General features: G+C 37.6%; 3 protein-coding genes across 3 annotated transcripts; 1 reads left to right on the top strand and 2 right to left on the bottom strand.

The window, feature by feature from the left end:
* The first annotated feature begins 957 nt into the window (after nucleotides 1–957).
* LOC116124780 lies at nucleotides 958–2,086 on the top strand. The gene is made up of 3 exons (XM_031410522.1): nucleotides 958–1,067; nucleotides 1,654–1,707; nucleotides 1,789–2,086. The coding sequence occupies exons 1-3, from the start codon at nucleotides 988–990 to the stop codon at nucleotides 2,084–2,086; spliced, it is 432 nt and encodes a 143-aa protein (XP_031266382.1). The 5' UTR covers nucleotides 958–987.
* Nucleotides 2,087–4,707: 2,621 nt separating this feature from the next.
* LOC116124781 (actin-related protein 6-like) lies at nucleotides 4,708–7,874 on the bottom strand. The gene is made up of 8 exons (XM_031410523.1): nucleotides 6,958–7,874; nucleotides 6,455–6,650; nucleotides 6,315–6,378; nucleotides 6,025–6,109; nucleotides 5,882–5,932; nucleotides 5,740–5,802; nucleotides 5,513–5,660; nucleotides 4,708–5,331 (listed from the first exon to the last, which is right to left on the bottom strand). Exons 1-7 carry the CDS (start codon nucleotides 7,650–7,652, stop codon nucleotides 5,531–5,533), a joined length of 1,284 nt encoding a protein of 427 aa, XP_031266383.1. The 5' UTR covers nucleotides 7,653–7,874; the 3' UTR covers nucleotides 4,708–5,331; nucleotides 5,513–5,530.
* A 1,167-nt stretch (nucleotides 7,875–9,041) lies between these two features.
* On the bottom strand, nucleotides 9,042–11,427 carry LOC116124782 (probable clathrin assembly protein At4g32285). Its single transcript, XM_031410524.1, has one exon. It carries the CDS (start codon nucleotides 11,121–11,123, stop codon nucleotides 9,240–9,242), a length of 1,884 nt encoding a protein of 627 aa, XP_031266384.1. The 5' UTR covers nucleotides 11,124–11,427; the 3' UTR covers nucleotides 9,042–9,239.
* Nucleotides 11,428–12,018: the final 591 nt, after the last annotated feature.

Genomic DNA, 12,018 nt, shown 5'->3' with positions numbered 1-12,018 from the left:
GGTTGCTGGTAAAAAGAGAATGATACCCTGCTGAACAACATATTAGGCATGAAAAAGTGGTCAGTTGGCTTAGCTTTTAATATAAAGGTGGTCAATGTAGATTGCTCAATATTTGCTGGATTAATTAGGCTTCGTTTGGCTCACATTTGGGAATACTACTATTAGTATTCCCAATAAAGTTAAACAGTAAAATTGCAAAAACTCACAATATTCTTCAATATTATTCAACTTTTTTTAAACTCCTTAAATTTGTTAATTTAATTAAATACTTGTAAATATTTTTTTAGAAATTGCAAAAAAACCCCAGCAACCATATTTACTAGATTCCGGCCACCACCGCCGTAAAATGGCCGGAATCTAGTATAATGGCGCACTATCGGCTGAATCTGGCTGGTAGTGCGACGATCTAGTCTTTTCTGGCCAGATCCACGATGGATCTAGCCGGAAAAGGCCAGATCTTTGGTCGTAGTCAGTCGTCAACGATGGCCAACACATGGTCGTCGTTGACCATCAACGACGGCCGTATCTTTGACCGTCGTTGACGAGCAAATTCGGCCAGATCTGGCCGTCCATGCCCAGATCTAGCAGTAGATCTGGCCTTTGCCCGTCAGATCCACTGTAGATCTTTGTCGGCCAGATCCACCGTAGATCCGGCCATATCGGCACAAAACCGGTAAAATCCAGCCAGTCATGCGCCGATACAACGACTCCGGCCTCCCTCCGGTGGTGGTGGCCGGCTGTCCATATTTAATGGGTGGGTTGGGGGTGTTTTTGTTAATTTTTAATGTTTTATTATAAGGGTTTTTAGTAAATAAACAAACATGGGGGGGTGTTTAATAAATAAACAAATATAGAGGATATTTTTATTTATTTTCAAATCTTACATCGTAATACTCGCCTAATTCAACTTTTTTTAACTTTTTTCCTAAAACTTTTCTAAAAAGTGTAAAAAAGTGAACCAAACGGAGCCTTATTATCTGAACTCTTATGCAGTTGCAAGATGCGGGATGCTGGACCGATGCTGCAACATTAGCTGCCACACATTTGAAGGGATCTGACTATGCAAGGTTTATTATTCCTTTATCATGAAACATATTTGAGGTTTTTTGTGTTTGAATTATATTTGTATCGACCAAGCTTCTTTCAATGTTGTTTCTATATGTGAAAACCTAATTATGTGAATCCATTCTGTGCCGCAAGCTCATCCATAGTGTTTGCATCAGATCAACATGCTGTTCCTTAGTCAGGCAGTTAAATGGGGAGACAATTCTTCAACCCCAAAAGCAAAAATGGCTTTCCGACCATGGATTAGTTGCTTATATCTTCTAGATTAGACGAACAAGTTCCTGAAATTGTTTCCCTTTATTCTTTGTCATAGTAAATTAGTATTATATTTGGTTTAAAATGAAAACTTAAAGTACTTGGTAACGCCTTACTTCTCTGTTTAGCCTCATACAGATGTGCCCTAGAATAATTTGTGGTAGGTAAAAAAATATTTTCTTTTAGCTTACTTTTCTGGTGGTGGTATTTTACAAGTGTATCGTATAGAGGATTCAAAATTCTACTCTCATTGCGCATCATAATCTGTTATTACTTAATTGACGAGATGCTTATAAATTAGATTACCATGATTTCATCTTTTGTTTCTTGTAGGGTTTTGCAGAGGTGGGCCGATCATGTCCTTCACGTTGAACACAATATCTGGAGGTACCACCATTTTTATTTCCATATCTTCCCATTCTAATATTTATTTCTGTAATGTTCTGAAGTTGTAGTGGCCCAATTCAGGGCTCTTATTTTGTATGTCGCAGCTGGTGCATTGCAGGAGGCATTGGCAGCACTTCGTGAGACACAACAACCTTACACAGCTGCTATGTTTGTACTTGCTTGTCGTGAAATTTATACAGAAATTACCACCAATTTAGAAAATTCAGATGATGAATCTGGGTCATCAAGCAGCAATATGTCGGTCAATTTACCAGGGTTAATCCAGAAATCGGATTTATTGCAGTCGGTGAAATACTTGGACAATACCAAAGAACATTGGTGCACCTGTGCCATGGACTCTCACCATATTAATGACTGATGAAAGTCCGGGGTCGCATTGCATCATACTAGAAGTTTTGGTGAGACTTTGGTTTCCTCAGTGAGCCGGAAGGGTGGGCATTTATTGAGTGTACAGTTATGGCAACTCCTATGCCAAATTCTCTGGCAATCGTGGGATGTTTCTAACATGTGCAGTTATCCTCTTGAGAAAGAGTCTCGCATTTTTTGCCCATATTGCGACTTTCTGGATTGTAAGAAAACAAAAATGGCGGAATGGCTTATACAAAGTTGGGTAAGAACATTATTAAAGATGAGTGATTTGTTTGTAGCTCCTGTAAAAATTTTTTTGGCGGCCACGGTCTCAAAAGGCATATGCTTTTGATGATTGGCTGGTGATCATTCTGTATATTTACATATAGAAAAGCGGATTTTGCTTTCCGAAAATTAATTGTTTTGAGAGATAAGATAAAATAGAAAAAATCAGCAAACCATGTACTTTATATTTAGTCACCCATTGTGGCATATTTGCTGATACAATCTTTCCTATGTTCATTGTTTCTCTTTCCTTGTTCTGGTTTCACACACCCGCTTAACATTTTGTGCATTCACCATTTCACTTCCAACATTTAACTTATATTTAAAAAGGGATAATTTCAGAAATTACCCTTAAACTTTTGGTATTACTCATTCATACGGTAGCTTTGTCAAATTTAATTAAAAAACTATCCTTGATGACAGACGCTGTCCAACTCTGTTTGTATGGTAAGGGTAATCTTGTAATTTTACAGAAATGTATAGAAAGAATAGATTAAAGAGATTCAAATTCACAAAATCAAACCATTTCTAAATCTACTCTTCCAAAATTAAGAACTCCTACAGAGATTCAAATCCATTCTTTCTCTTTCTTTTTGTTATTTTTCTTTCTCTTTCTCTCCACAATAATCACCTATTGATGGACTAAATCCTTAGATTTTGTGGCTGGTCAGTGAATTCTCGAGCTTTGGATGTTACAGTCATTGGTGGTGATGGTTGTGCGCCAACATCCTAATGATAGTGGTGGTGATGCTGGTAGAAGCAATAAATGGCGATGGTGCAGGTGCAGCCAACATGTTTTTCTCCTGTTAATGGATCATTTTTGTTCAAGGTTTTTCTTTTCTTTTCTTTTCTTGGATTTGAACTACGAAGCGATTGTTTTGAGCAGAAGGGTGATGGTAATGAAAACGGGTGGTCTCGGAACAAATACTAACCAATTTTATGTTTGTTATACTGTTGGGTTTCTTGCTTTAAGAATTGGTATTTTGTTACTAACTGATGATGAAGATTTTTATTATAAAGGAGTTGAAATATTGAAATAAAGACATTTTTTTCTGTCTATTTGCTTCAAATTTATGAAGTTTAACAATTTGAGAAGGCAAATCAAAATAAAGTTTATTGGGAAGAAGAGGATAAAGGGAGATGCGGTGTAGCTGAATTTCTTAAATATAATATAAGGGGCGTTTGGTTTGAAACATGTTATATCATCTTATATTATTTGATTATCATGTTTTATTGTCAAATAATATAAGATTCTTTAATACCAAAAATAGTTACTTTTAGTAATACTGAAGGTAAGCTTATAACCTCTATTTTCTTAGGTATTATAAAATTATTGGGTTATCTTATTTTTGTTACAGTTTTATCCCTTATTAATAAAAAATTTAGACAATAATGCCTTTGTTTTAAAATTAAAAATCAATTTACATTAATCTACCATTATAATTTTACACTTTGTTTAATTAAGCTTTTGGACAATAATACCCTTATATTTAAAACAAATTGCAAACCACCACCGCTACCTAGCCACCACTATCGGCAACTGAACAACCACCACCAGTCATCGCCGAAAAGTCGTCGGAGTCACTAAATATTGGTCGAGAGTCGCTGGGGGACTCCTATATGATTGTTTCTAGCTATATTGATGGCCGAAAACAGTCATATCGAAGTAGATCTGATCGGAAATGGCCAGATCTATTCTAGCCATTTTCGGCCAGATCGATGGCCAAATGCCGTTATTGGCCATATTTGGGTGAGATATGGTCGTTAACGGCCAGATCCATAACCGTTGACGATTAGATCTCAACCAGATTTGGCCGATAACAGTCACGGATCTAACCATTAACAACCAGATCTACTTCGATATGGTCATTTTCGGCTATCAATACGAGCATATCGGAGCCTCTCAATGACTCTCAGCCATTTTTAGCGACCCCGACGACTTTCTAGCAATGATCGACGATGGTTAGGGCTTAGGGTGATTTTGTTATAAATTAAAGTTTTATATAAACTAGGGTGTTTTAACTAAATCTGAAATGTTGAGGGTTAAAAGAATTATTCAAAAATTAATAATAAAAATAATATTATATTAATATTTAAAAGAGAACAACTTAATAATTTAAATAACATACTCACCAATTCATTCTCCCAACCAAACATATTAATATAACATATCCACCGATTTATTCCAACTAACCAAACACATTTTTCTAATTCCCAATAATCTTCAAAGTAATCTAACTTTCCAGTAATCCAACATTCTCTGAACCAAACGCATCCATAAGGTTTAACGGTAGTATTTGACTAAATTGTAAGTTGCCATCAATTTGATATTCATGAAAAGTCGGGTAGTTTTAAAATTCTCTCATTTTAAAAAAACGATATTCATTCAACGGCTACTTCTACTAAAGACTGATAATGTTAAAATCATCGCCCCCATCTCCAATTCCACTTCCGATAAGCAAAAACTTGGACGTTGACAAATCATAACGCAACTTACACATGAAATTTCTCATAAATCATAAATACTACCAGTATTTGAAAAACCTAACGCAACTTACATTGCATATCTTTAAATATGAAATTTCATCAGAGCAGTGAGGATGCGGTGATATAAGACGAAATCAGGCACGAGTACCCTGCAACCCAAACTAAAAGTCGCAGCCCTCTCTTCTGAAGAGAGATTTAAAGCTACTTCTCAGGTTTGCCCTTTTCAAATATAAGTTACATTTGGAATTTGGCCTTGTCAGCTCGCTTTCATAGCCAGGAGAATAAAGTACAACCTCGTCACCGAACCTTCCACCCAGGGAAAACATCCAAATTTCCAGTTGGTAATGCTTCACCATGCTATGCTGATGATAACAAGGAGTTTAGAGGTATCTGCCTTTATATATAATCGTAAGGCATTAAAACCTGTTTCCACCTTTCCTTTGCTCATCAGTGGGAAATAGAGGTGGTAAGACAAGGGACATCCTGCAGCATAATTCCTCATGAGCTCATTTGATTGCCACAAAGCTAAAGAAATTTAAGACATGATTAATTTTTTAGTAATAAATTTGGAGCTTGTACAGCCCAAAATCTCAAATTATTTTCTATATCCTCCAGTTTTCTTCACCAAATAGCCACAGCAGAGGGAGTCCTTGAAATGACATACCTTAAGAAATCTGAGCACTCAATGAAAGAATCTCCTGCGACATCGAGCAGATCCATGCTCCTCATAGTCAGCCTTGGTGACACACATTGCTTCAAAATCAGGACTGCATGCCAAAAGTGATCCTCCTCTCCATACACCTAATATGGGACTGGACACGCACAAAATTATTTACCAACTGGGAGCACTAGTTTTTTTTTCAAAGAAAAATTACTAGTGTCTTCACTTACTCTTCCTGAGTAGTTATCTTCACTTCATAGTCATCAGGGACAATAGGCCGTAGCTCCATTTCCCTGCAAAGCAAAACATATATATTTCCTGATGAGCCTCAACATTATTTCTCATTATAAACACATAAAGATTTGCGCTTACAGTCTCTCAGCAAAACGAGGAAATAAAGTGCTTCCACCGGTCAATATTATGCTGCCAAAATCCACAAAAATAAAATCAAAAAATGGAAATTTTATAAATTAAATATTTTTAAAGCTCAACACTTGAGGAGTTCAAGAAGCCACCTTTTATAAAGTACAGAATGCAGATAAGGGTGGCAAGAATTAACAGCTCGAACAATGCACTCAGCTAGTCCAGCCTGGTTCATTCCTGCAAAATAGTCCAAATTAGCACTTTTCCAAGAAAATATAAATAGCACCAGGCAAAATGGCAAATATGTTATTCTGTTCCAACTTCACCTCGGGAAATTTGTACAATTTCCATATTTTTCAAGCAAATTCCTCCCCTGGCTCATACTTTACCAAATTACTACAATAAATGTAGGAACATCAACATTACTAACATTGATACATACCCAAATCAGCAGGTTGAAAGATCATCTCCGGGACAAGGAATCGTTCGTTTGTCAAGTCAAACTCCTGTATAGATAACAAGGATGTGTAAATTAGTAAAGTTGGAAAGATGACTAAATTCAGAAAGAACCAGGGTTAATACATTTTTGGTCAGGTCGACTCTCTTTCTGTCCCTAGGCTCTTCTGCATCTTCCATCTGTTTTGTCTCTGATGGAGATCCATCACCAAAACTGAGATACCTCTGAGCCGCATCTGGGTCTTTAACATAGCCCTTCGTGTGTGTGATGCCATCAGGAAGAACATACGTGCACCTCAAGAGATTGTCCCTTCCTCGTTTCCTGTAAAATGTTCATATATGAACATAAATTATAAATGAACATACCTGATGTTTTCTATGAAACAAAGCACGCACACCTTGCATCCTATATAGTTTATTAACACCATCCAAAAATACAAAATTATTAGGAGTCTTTACACATGCTATCACTCTTATATAGCATAGTCCATAAACAAACACCCCACTTTAATCCTCGTCGATTTCACTAAACATACATGAAACAACATCCACGAATAAAAACTTCTATTTTATTTTATTATTGAAATGGAAAAGAATCTCATTTCTCTTTGAAGAAATAGAATATCAACCTGGCAATTTGAAGATCACGAGCGACATCAAGAGAGACAAAACACAATTTCTCCTTGACATCATCAATAATGAAAGTTTCATCCATAACGTTGACAGCGCGATACGAAACCAGCTCCTTCAAGTAATTGGTCAACGCTTTCCCACCCAAGTCAATCCTTTTCGCCGCGTAATTCATCGTGAAGTTCTGAAACACAGGCGCTGCATGCGTGAAACTGAATCCACAATCAACCACCAAGCTACATTGCGCCTTCGACACTAGTCCGTACGGTCTCCGACTCGCCTCGTAAAGATGCACTAAAGACGGCGAGTCCGCCACGAAAAACGACTTGAAGTTGAAGTCCTCAAAGACGAGCTCATCGGTGGCACGTTGAATAGAAGGGAGAGTGAAGAGCGGTTCGGTGAGTAAGAGAGATGATGTGGAGGGGTTAACGTGGAGGAGAGAGGAAAAGAGGTGGCCCCAGATGTCGCGCTGGAGGTCGGCGTTGATTAAATAACCGCGATCAATGGGACGGCGGACAGCGGCGGAGGTGAGGTCTTCGGTGGTGGAGCTGGTGATGGGAGATGGGTGAAGGAATTTTTTGGAGGATAAGGGACGGTAGAGACAGTTGGGGATTATGACAGCGGGGTCACGCTCGCTGCCTTGACCGGCTTTTATCAGGCCGCCACCGTTGTCGAGAACAACGACGTTTGACATGTCCGATGTCAAAGAGGAAGTGTAAATTTGAATGTGGATGTACAATACATATCGAAATGGGTCCTTGGGGCTTGTTAGGGTTTATTGGAACTTGGGAATAAGAAGAACCAACATTCAAGTAAATTCAGGAACTAGAATTATTCATGATGCCAACCTCTACAGGGTATTTGATTTTTGTGAGAAGAGAGAATTTTTTTTCCACTAGTTCATAATCTAACTTTCGTATTCTAGATAATCCGATATCATTATACAATATCATCTTTTCAAGGTTAATAACATATTATTTACTAGTCCATAATACCAAATAATAATAATAAGATTATTATTATTATTAAATAAATATATATATTTTTTTTATGATAAAGTGTTTGGGTCCGTTTACGCGCATCTTAATTAGTCTTTTAAGGATTTAAAATTGACATTCGAGTTAATCACCTCAACAACAACCTCTATTAACAACTTAGATGGATCGAACTCAGGACCTTTTAAATAATACACTAAAAAATCTTAATTAATCGCTGGTCACCTAATGATGGTTAAATAATTAAATATTATTTAAACATTATTTAAATAATTAAATATTATTTAAACACAAACTTAACATAAAAAAAAGCTGAGAAAATCCTAAATTTTGTATCCAAATGATATGCCTCAACATAAGACATTAATTTGCACATCAATATACCACAAGACTGCATATCATTTAAGATAAAAAAAAATTGGACATCATTTGATATGTATAATATTATTCTTTCATGTTTAATGGGATAACCTTAAAGAGAAAGCAATTTGGAGGTTTAGTCATTAAGATTTCAGCGTGATTTGCTCACAAGGCTTCTCCTAAAAGGTGTTATCATGATACTGATTGCTTGCTTTTGACAATCTGCACTCAACTAGGTGGACGGCATGAATGACCACCATCCAGACTAAAATCGGATGCTTTACGCTAGAAATGTTGAAAATGCATACCCTTCTAATGTATAACTATCAAGCATCCAAATCTATAGGCAACCAAGCTTTGTCTCAGTCTAAAACCACAAAACCTTCTGGCCAAACCAAGTTGAACTAGTCAGAAACGATTAACTAGAACAAAATCCAGTCAAAAGGACTTAGTCAGCTCAGGCAGTTGGAAAAACCTCATTTTCATTTTTAATCTAACGGTGTAAGCCTATCATGCCAAGAGAATTTGGCGCATTCAAACAAATGTTTTATACTCCTGCAAAGAGAGCTCCAAATTCCTGCTTGACAACGTTAGTTTCCACAAGCAAACTAAATTAGAGACGCACCTCTCAATCCACAATAATCTGAATAGCAATGTAGGCTGGAAAAAGAAGGGGATGGACAAACTTGTGGTTTAACAACTGTATATAAATATTATAAATCGTTGGAGAAACTGTAACAGATTCTCATCATTCACTATATTCGATATCAAATCCTGCATGCTTTACTCCATTGGATGCAGGTAAGTACACAAGAGTAAAGAAAATGGTGAAAAAAACATTATAAGATACGGAAAACCTTCCATGGGGGGAAGTATGTAGTAATGTGCAGCAAAGGCAACATCAGCCCTCCATAAAGACAGCCTACTCAATAGGGGGCATAGTAATACCCTCCAGGCTGCCCCATACCAGTGACCTGTGGCATTCCATAAGGCATCATTGATTGAGGATTAGGACCATAATAGCCAGGGTTACCAGCAATCTTGTTCAAACCTACTTGGCCTTGCATCCCATCCCTTCCATATTGCTGCCAGAGCTGCTGTTCCTGCACAAGAAACTGCTGCTTCCTCTCCATTTCTGCCATCTGCACATATGCAGGAGGTGGCACAGTAAGGGATGCTGCAAATGGATCCTCATTCCCCAACCTTTGGACAGTCCCATCAGGGGCAGGCAGTGCCAGCACTGGAGTAGAACTCTTTCCTGGCACAGGCAGTGTCACACTGCTTGCACTTCCACCACTCAGTTGAGTGGTATTCACATGCTGTCTTACTGCCCCTTGATCATACATGCCATTCAACAACAATGGATCAAAACCACCTGCATATGCAGCTTTCTGCTTTGATAGATTACTTGCAGATTCTGCCAGAGCTAATTCCCAATCTGCCTTACCGCTCTCAGCAGCTGGAGTTTGCCACGCAGAAGTCACCTCAGGCTCTCCATTTGAGGGGAATGCTTCCCACGAACCATTTTTATTCGTAGTTGGCGGCCCGGAGAACAAAGCTAAAGCCAGTTTGTTGCCTTGCTCATCAGCTGTAATTGCATCATCCTTCAAATTCAACAAATCCTCTGTTACCTGTTGACGCTGAGGTTTGGGTGCTTGTTGGGGCTCAGGTGGAGGTGGTGGAGGAGGAGTGTAACTCTCGGGTGGAGGAAGAGCCTTAACCTCATTAATATCTGGTTCCGGTTCTTCCTTAATAGAAGGTTTCTCCTCCCTAATTCTCTCAGGACTCTTTGGTCTGTTTGCCATCTCCTTCAAGAAACCATCAAGCGTCCCCAAAAGCTTATCAGTAATCCTCTGCACTTCTGGGAACTCAGATGATCTTGCAATCCCTATGTCCTTACACCAACCATAAAATCCCACAAGCTCATCAATCATCTTAGCTGCACTAACATAAGTATCAAAACCCTTAACACAGTCTGTATACTCCATCTCAGTAAATCTATCCAACAATACCCCCAATGCCTCACATATCTCAATATATAACCCAAAACTCTCCTTCACAACCAAATAAAGTGCAACAAGCACCAACCTGCTATTCTTGGCTGCACCTGTTGGCCTACAAGCCAAAACCCTATCAAGGATCCTCAGCAACTGATTCAACCTCCCTAATACCCTCTCAGGACTCATTTCTCTCATAGGAGTGGCCTCTTTTTTTTCCTCTCTTCTCACTGACTCATTCACATCACCATAAGATCTCGATCTCATCCCCATTCCACGATCAAAATCATCCTTAAACCTATCATCCTTCTCCTCAATTTTCCCATCCCCACCCAGTTTTTTCTTCTCATAAAAATCGAACTCCACCTTCTCATCCAAGTACATAGCATAAAACTTCACAAAACCACCATGATCCCACGAATTTGAATGGGCCTCATCTCTAAAGTCTGACATATTCAAAACCCTCATCCCTCTCCTCGTTGCATACACAATTTCCTCCCCAAACAGAAAATGCCCATCTAATAAAAGTCTGTGCACAAGCATGAGTGCCTTCACAGCCACAATCCAATCATGGGTTTTACTCAGTCTCTTTGATATAGTAGCAACACAAGCAGTAACATACCCTCTAGAATAACAAGTCATACTAACTATTTCCCTAATATACTTCTCATCAGCCGGTTCATCATCATGACTAGTGGCTTTAACAATCAAAACTTCAAGCTCTGGTGCAATGTTACCAGCCACTTTTGCCAAACTTATACTCGTTTGATCTTTCACTGCACCGATCGCTTTACGGATCGTGCTTGGAGCCATAGTTTTACAATACAAAGAAGAATAATTAAGCGTTTATCAAAAGAAATGTTTGGTTTGTACCAACCTTTTTGGCTTGGCGGATCTGAAGGAGAAATGGAGAATCGATTGACTTGGGTGACTAAAACCGACGGTGGAGATGAAGACTGTAGAATCGGATAAGCTGAGAACAGGCAGTGGATCTTAGAGCTAAACAAGTAGCAAATGTTTGTCGGTGTGCTGGATTGTTAATGCAGTTAAAGAGAGCGGCAAAGAAAGATGCGACAGTCACAAAAGTTTGCAAAAGCGCGTTAACAGGCGGAGAGTCCATCACCATCTACAAACGCAGTCGTTTTAGAAGCTTTTTGTAAAGACATGCGTAACGGTGGGGAATTATTTATTTACTATTTTCATATCATAATTATCCTTTTTCTAGTGATAAACTTTACCATTTTTAGTTGCTTTTCTTATCAAATTATCTCCAACAAAATTCAATTTTCTTAATATGTAAGCAACACACCATTCTCAATTATCCCTTATAATTATACCTCACACTCAACAGCTCTACCTTCTAAAACATGGAAATTAGATTAATTTTATAACCAGATTATATGATGCAAAATGAAAAATCAACTAAACAAAAGAATAAATTATATGTCAATCAGAAATTTTCTTTGTTGAAGATAAGAATCCGAGAATCACAAAAAGAGTGTTGTTACTATTTCCCTATGTTAATTGTCAAATCAATTATGATTATTTCAAAAAATATATATAATTATTGAATTAAATAATATAAATTATTTTCTCTAAACCAAATTAAAACAATTGAATCCATAAGTATAACAAAAATTATTTTATTATATATTAGCAAGGCACAAAGAATTCAATTTGAAACTTAATATAATATAGTTTTAATAAT

The sequence above is a fragment of the Pistacia vera genome, unplaced genomic scaffold (genome assembly GCF_008641045.1).
Source record: "Pistacia vera cultivar Batoury unplaced genomic scaffold, PisVer_v2 Contig1555, whole genome shotgun sequence".
Lineage (NCBI taxonomy): Eukaryota > Viridiplantae > Streptophyta > Magnoliopsida > Sapindales > Anacardiaceae > Pistacia > Pistacia vera.
Note: the sequence above shows the minus strand (reverse complement) of the source record. Positions and strands in the feature narration are given on the sequence as shown.

Excerpts from the sequence above, each read along its gene's own strand:
- LOC116124780 (XM_031410522.1), top strand. The coding sequence starts at position 988 with ATGCAGTTGCAAGATGCGGGATGCTGGACCGATGCTGCAACATTAGCT. Across the intron at positions 1,068-1,653 it reads AAGGGATCTGACTATGCAAG|GGTTTTGCAGAGGTGGGCCG; the intron begins GTTTATTATTCC and ends TGTTTCTTGTAG. Across the intron at positions 1,708-1,788 it reads GTTGAACACAATATCTGGAG|GGCTCTTATTTTGTATGTCG; the intron begins GTACCACCATTT and ends GGCCCAATTCAG.
- LOC116124782 (XM_031410524.1), bottom strand. The coding sequence starts at position 11,123 with ATGGCTCCAAGCACGATCCGTAAAGCGATCGGTGCAGTGAAAGATCAA.
- LOC116124781 (XM_031410523.1), bottom strand. The coding sequence starts at position 7,652 with ATGTCAAACGTCGTTGTTCTCGACAACGGTGGCGGCCTGATAAAAGCC. Across the intron at positions 5,933-6,024 it reads CATTCTGTACTTTATAAAAG|CATAATATTGACCGGTGGAA; the intron begins GTGGCTTCTTGA and ends GGATTTTGGCAG. Across the intron at positions 5,803-5,881 it reads CCTCGTTTTGCTGAGAGACT|GGAAATGGAGCTACGGCCTA; the intron begins GTAAGCGCAAAT and ends TTTGCTTTGCAG.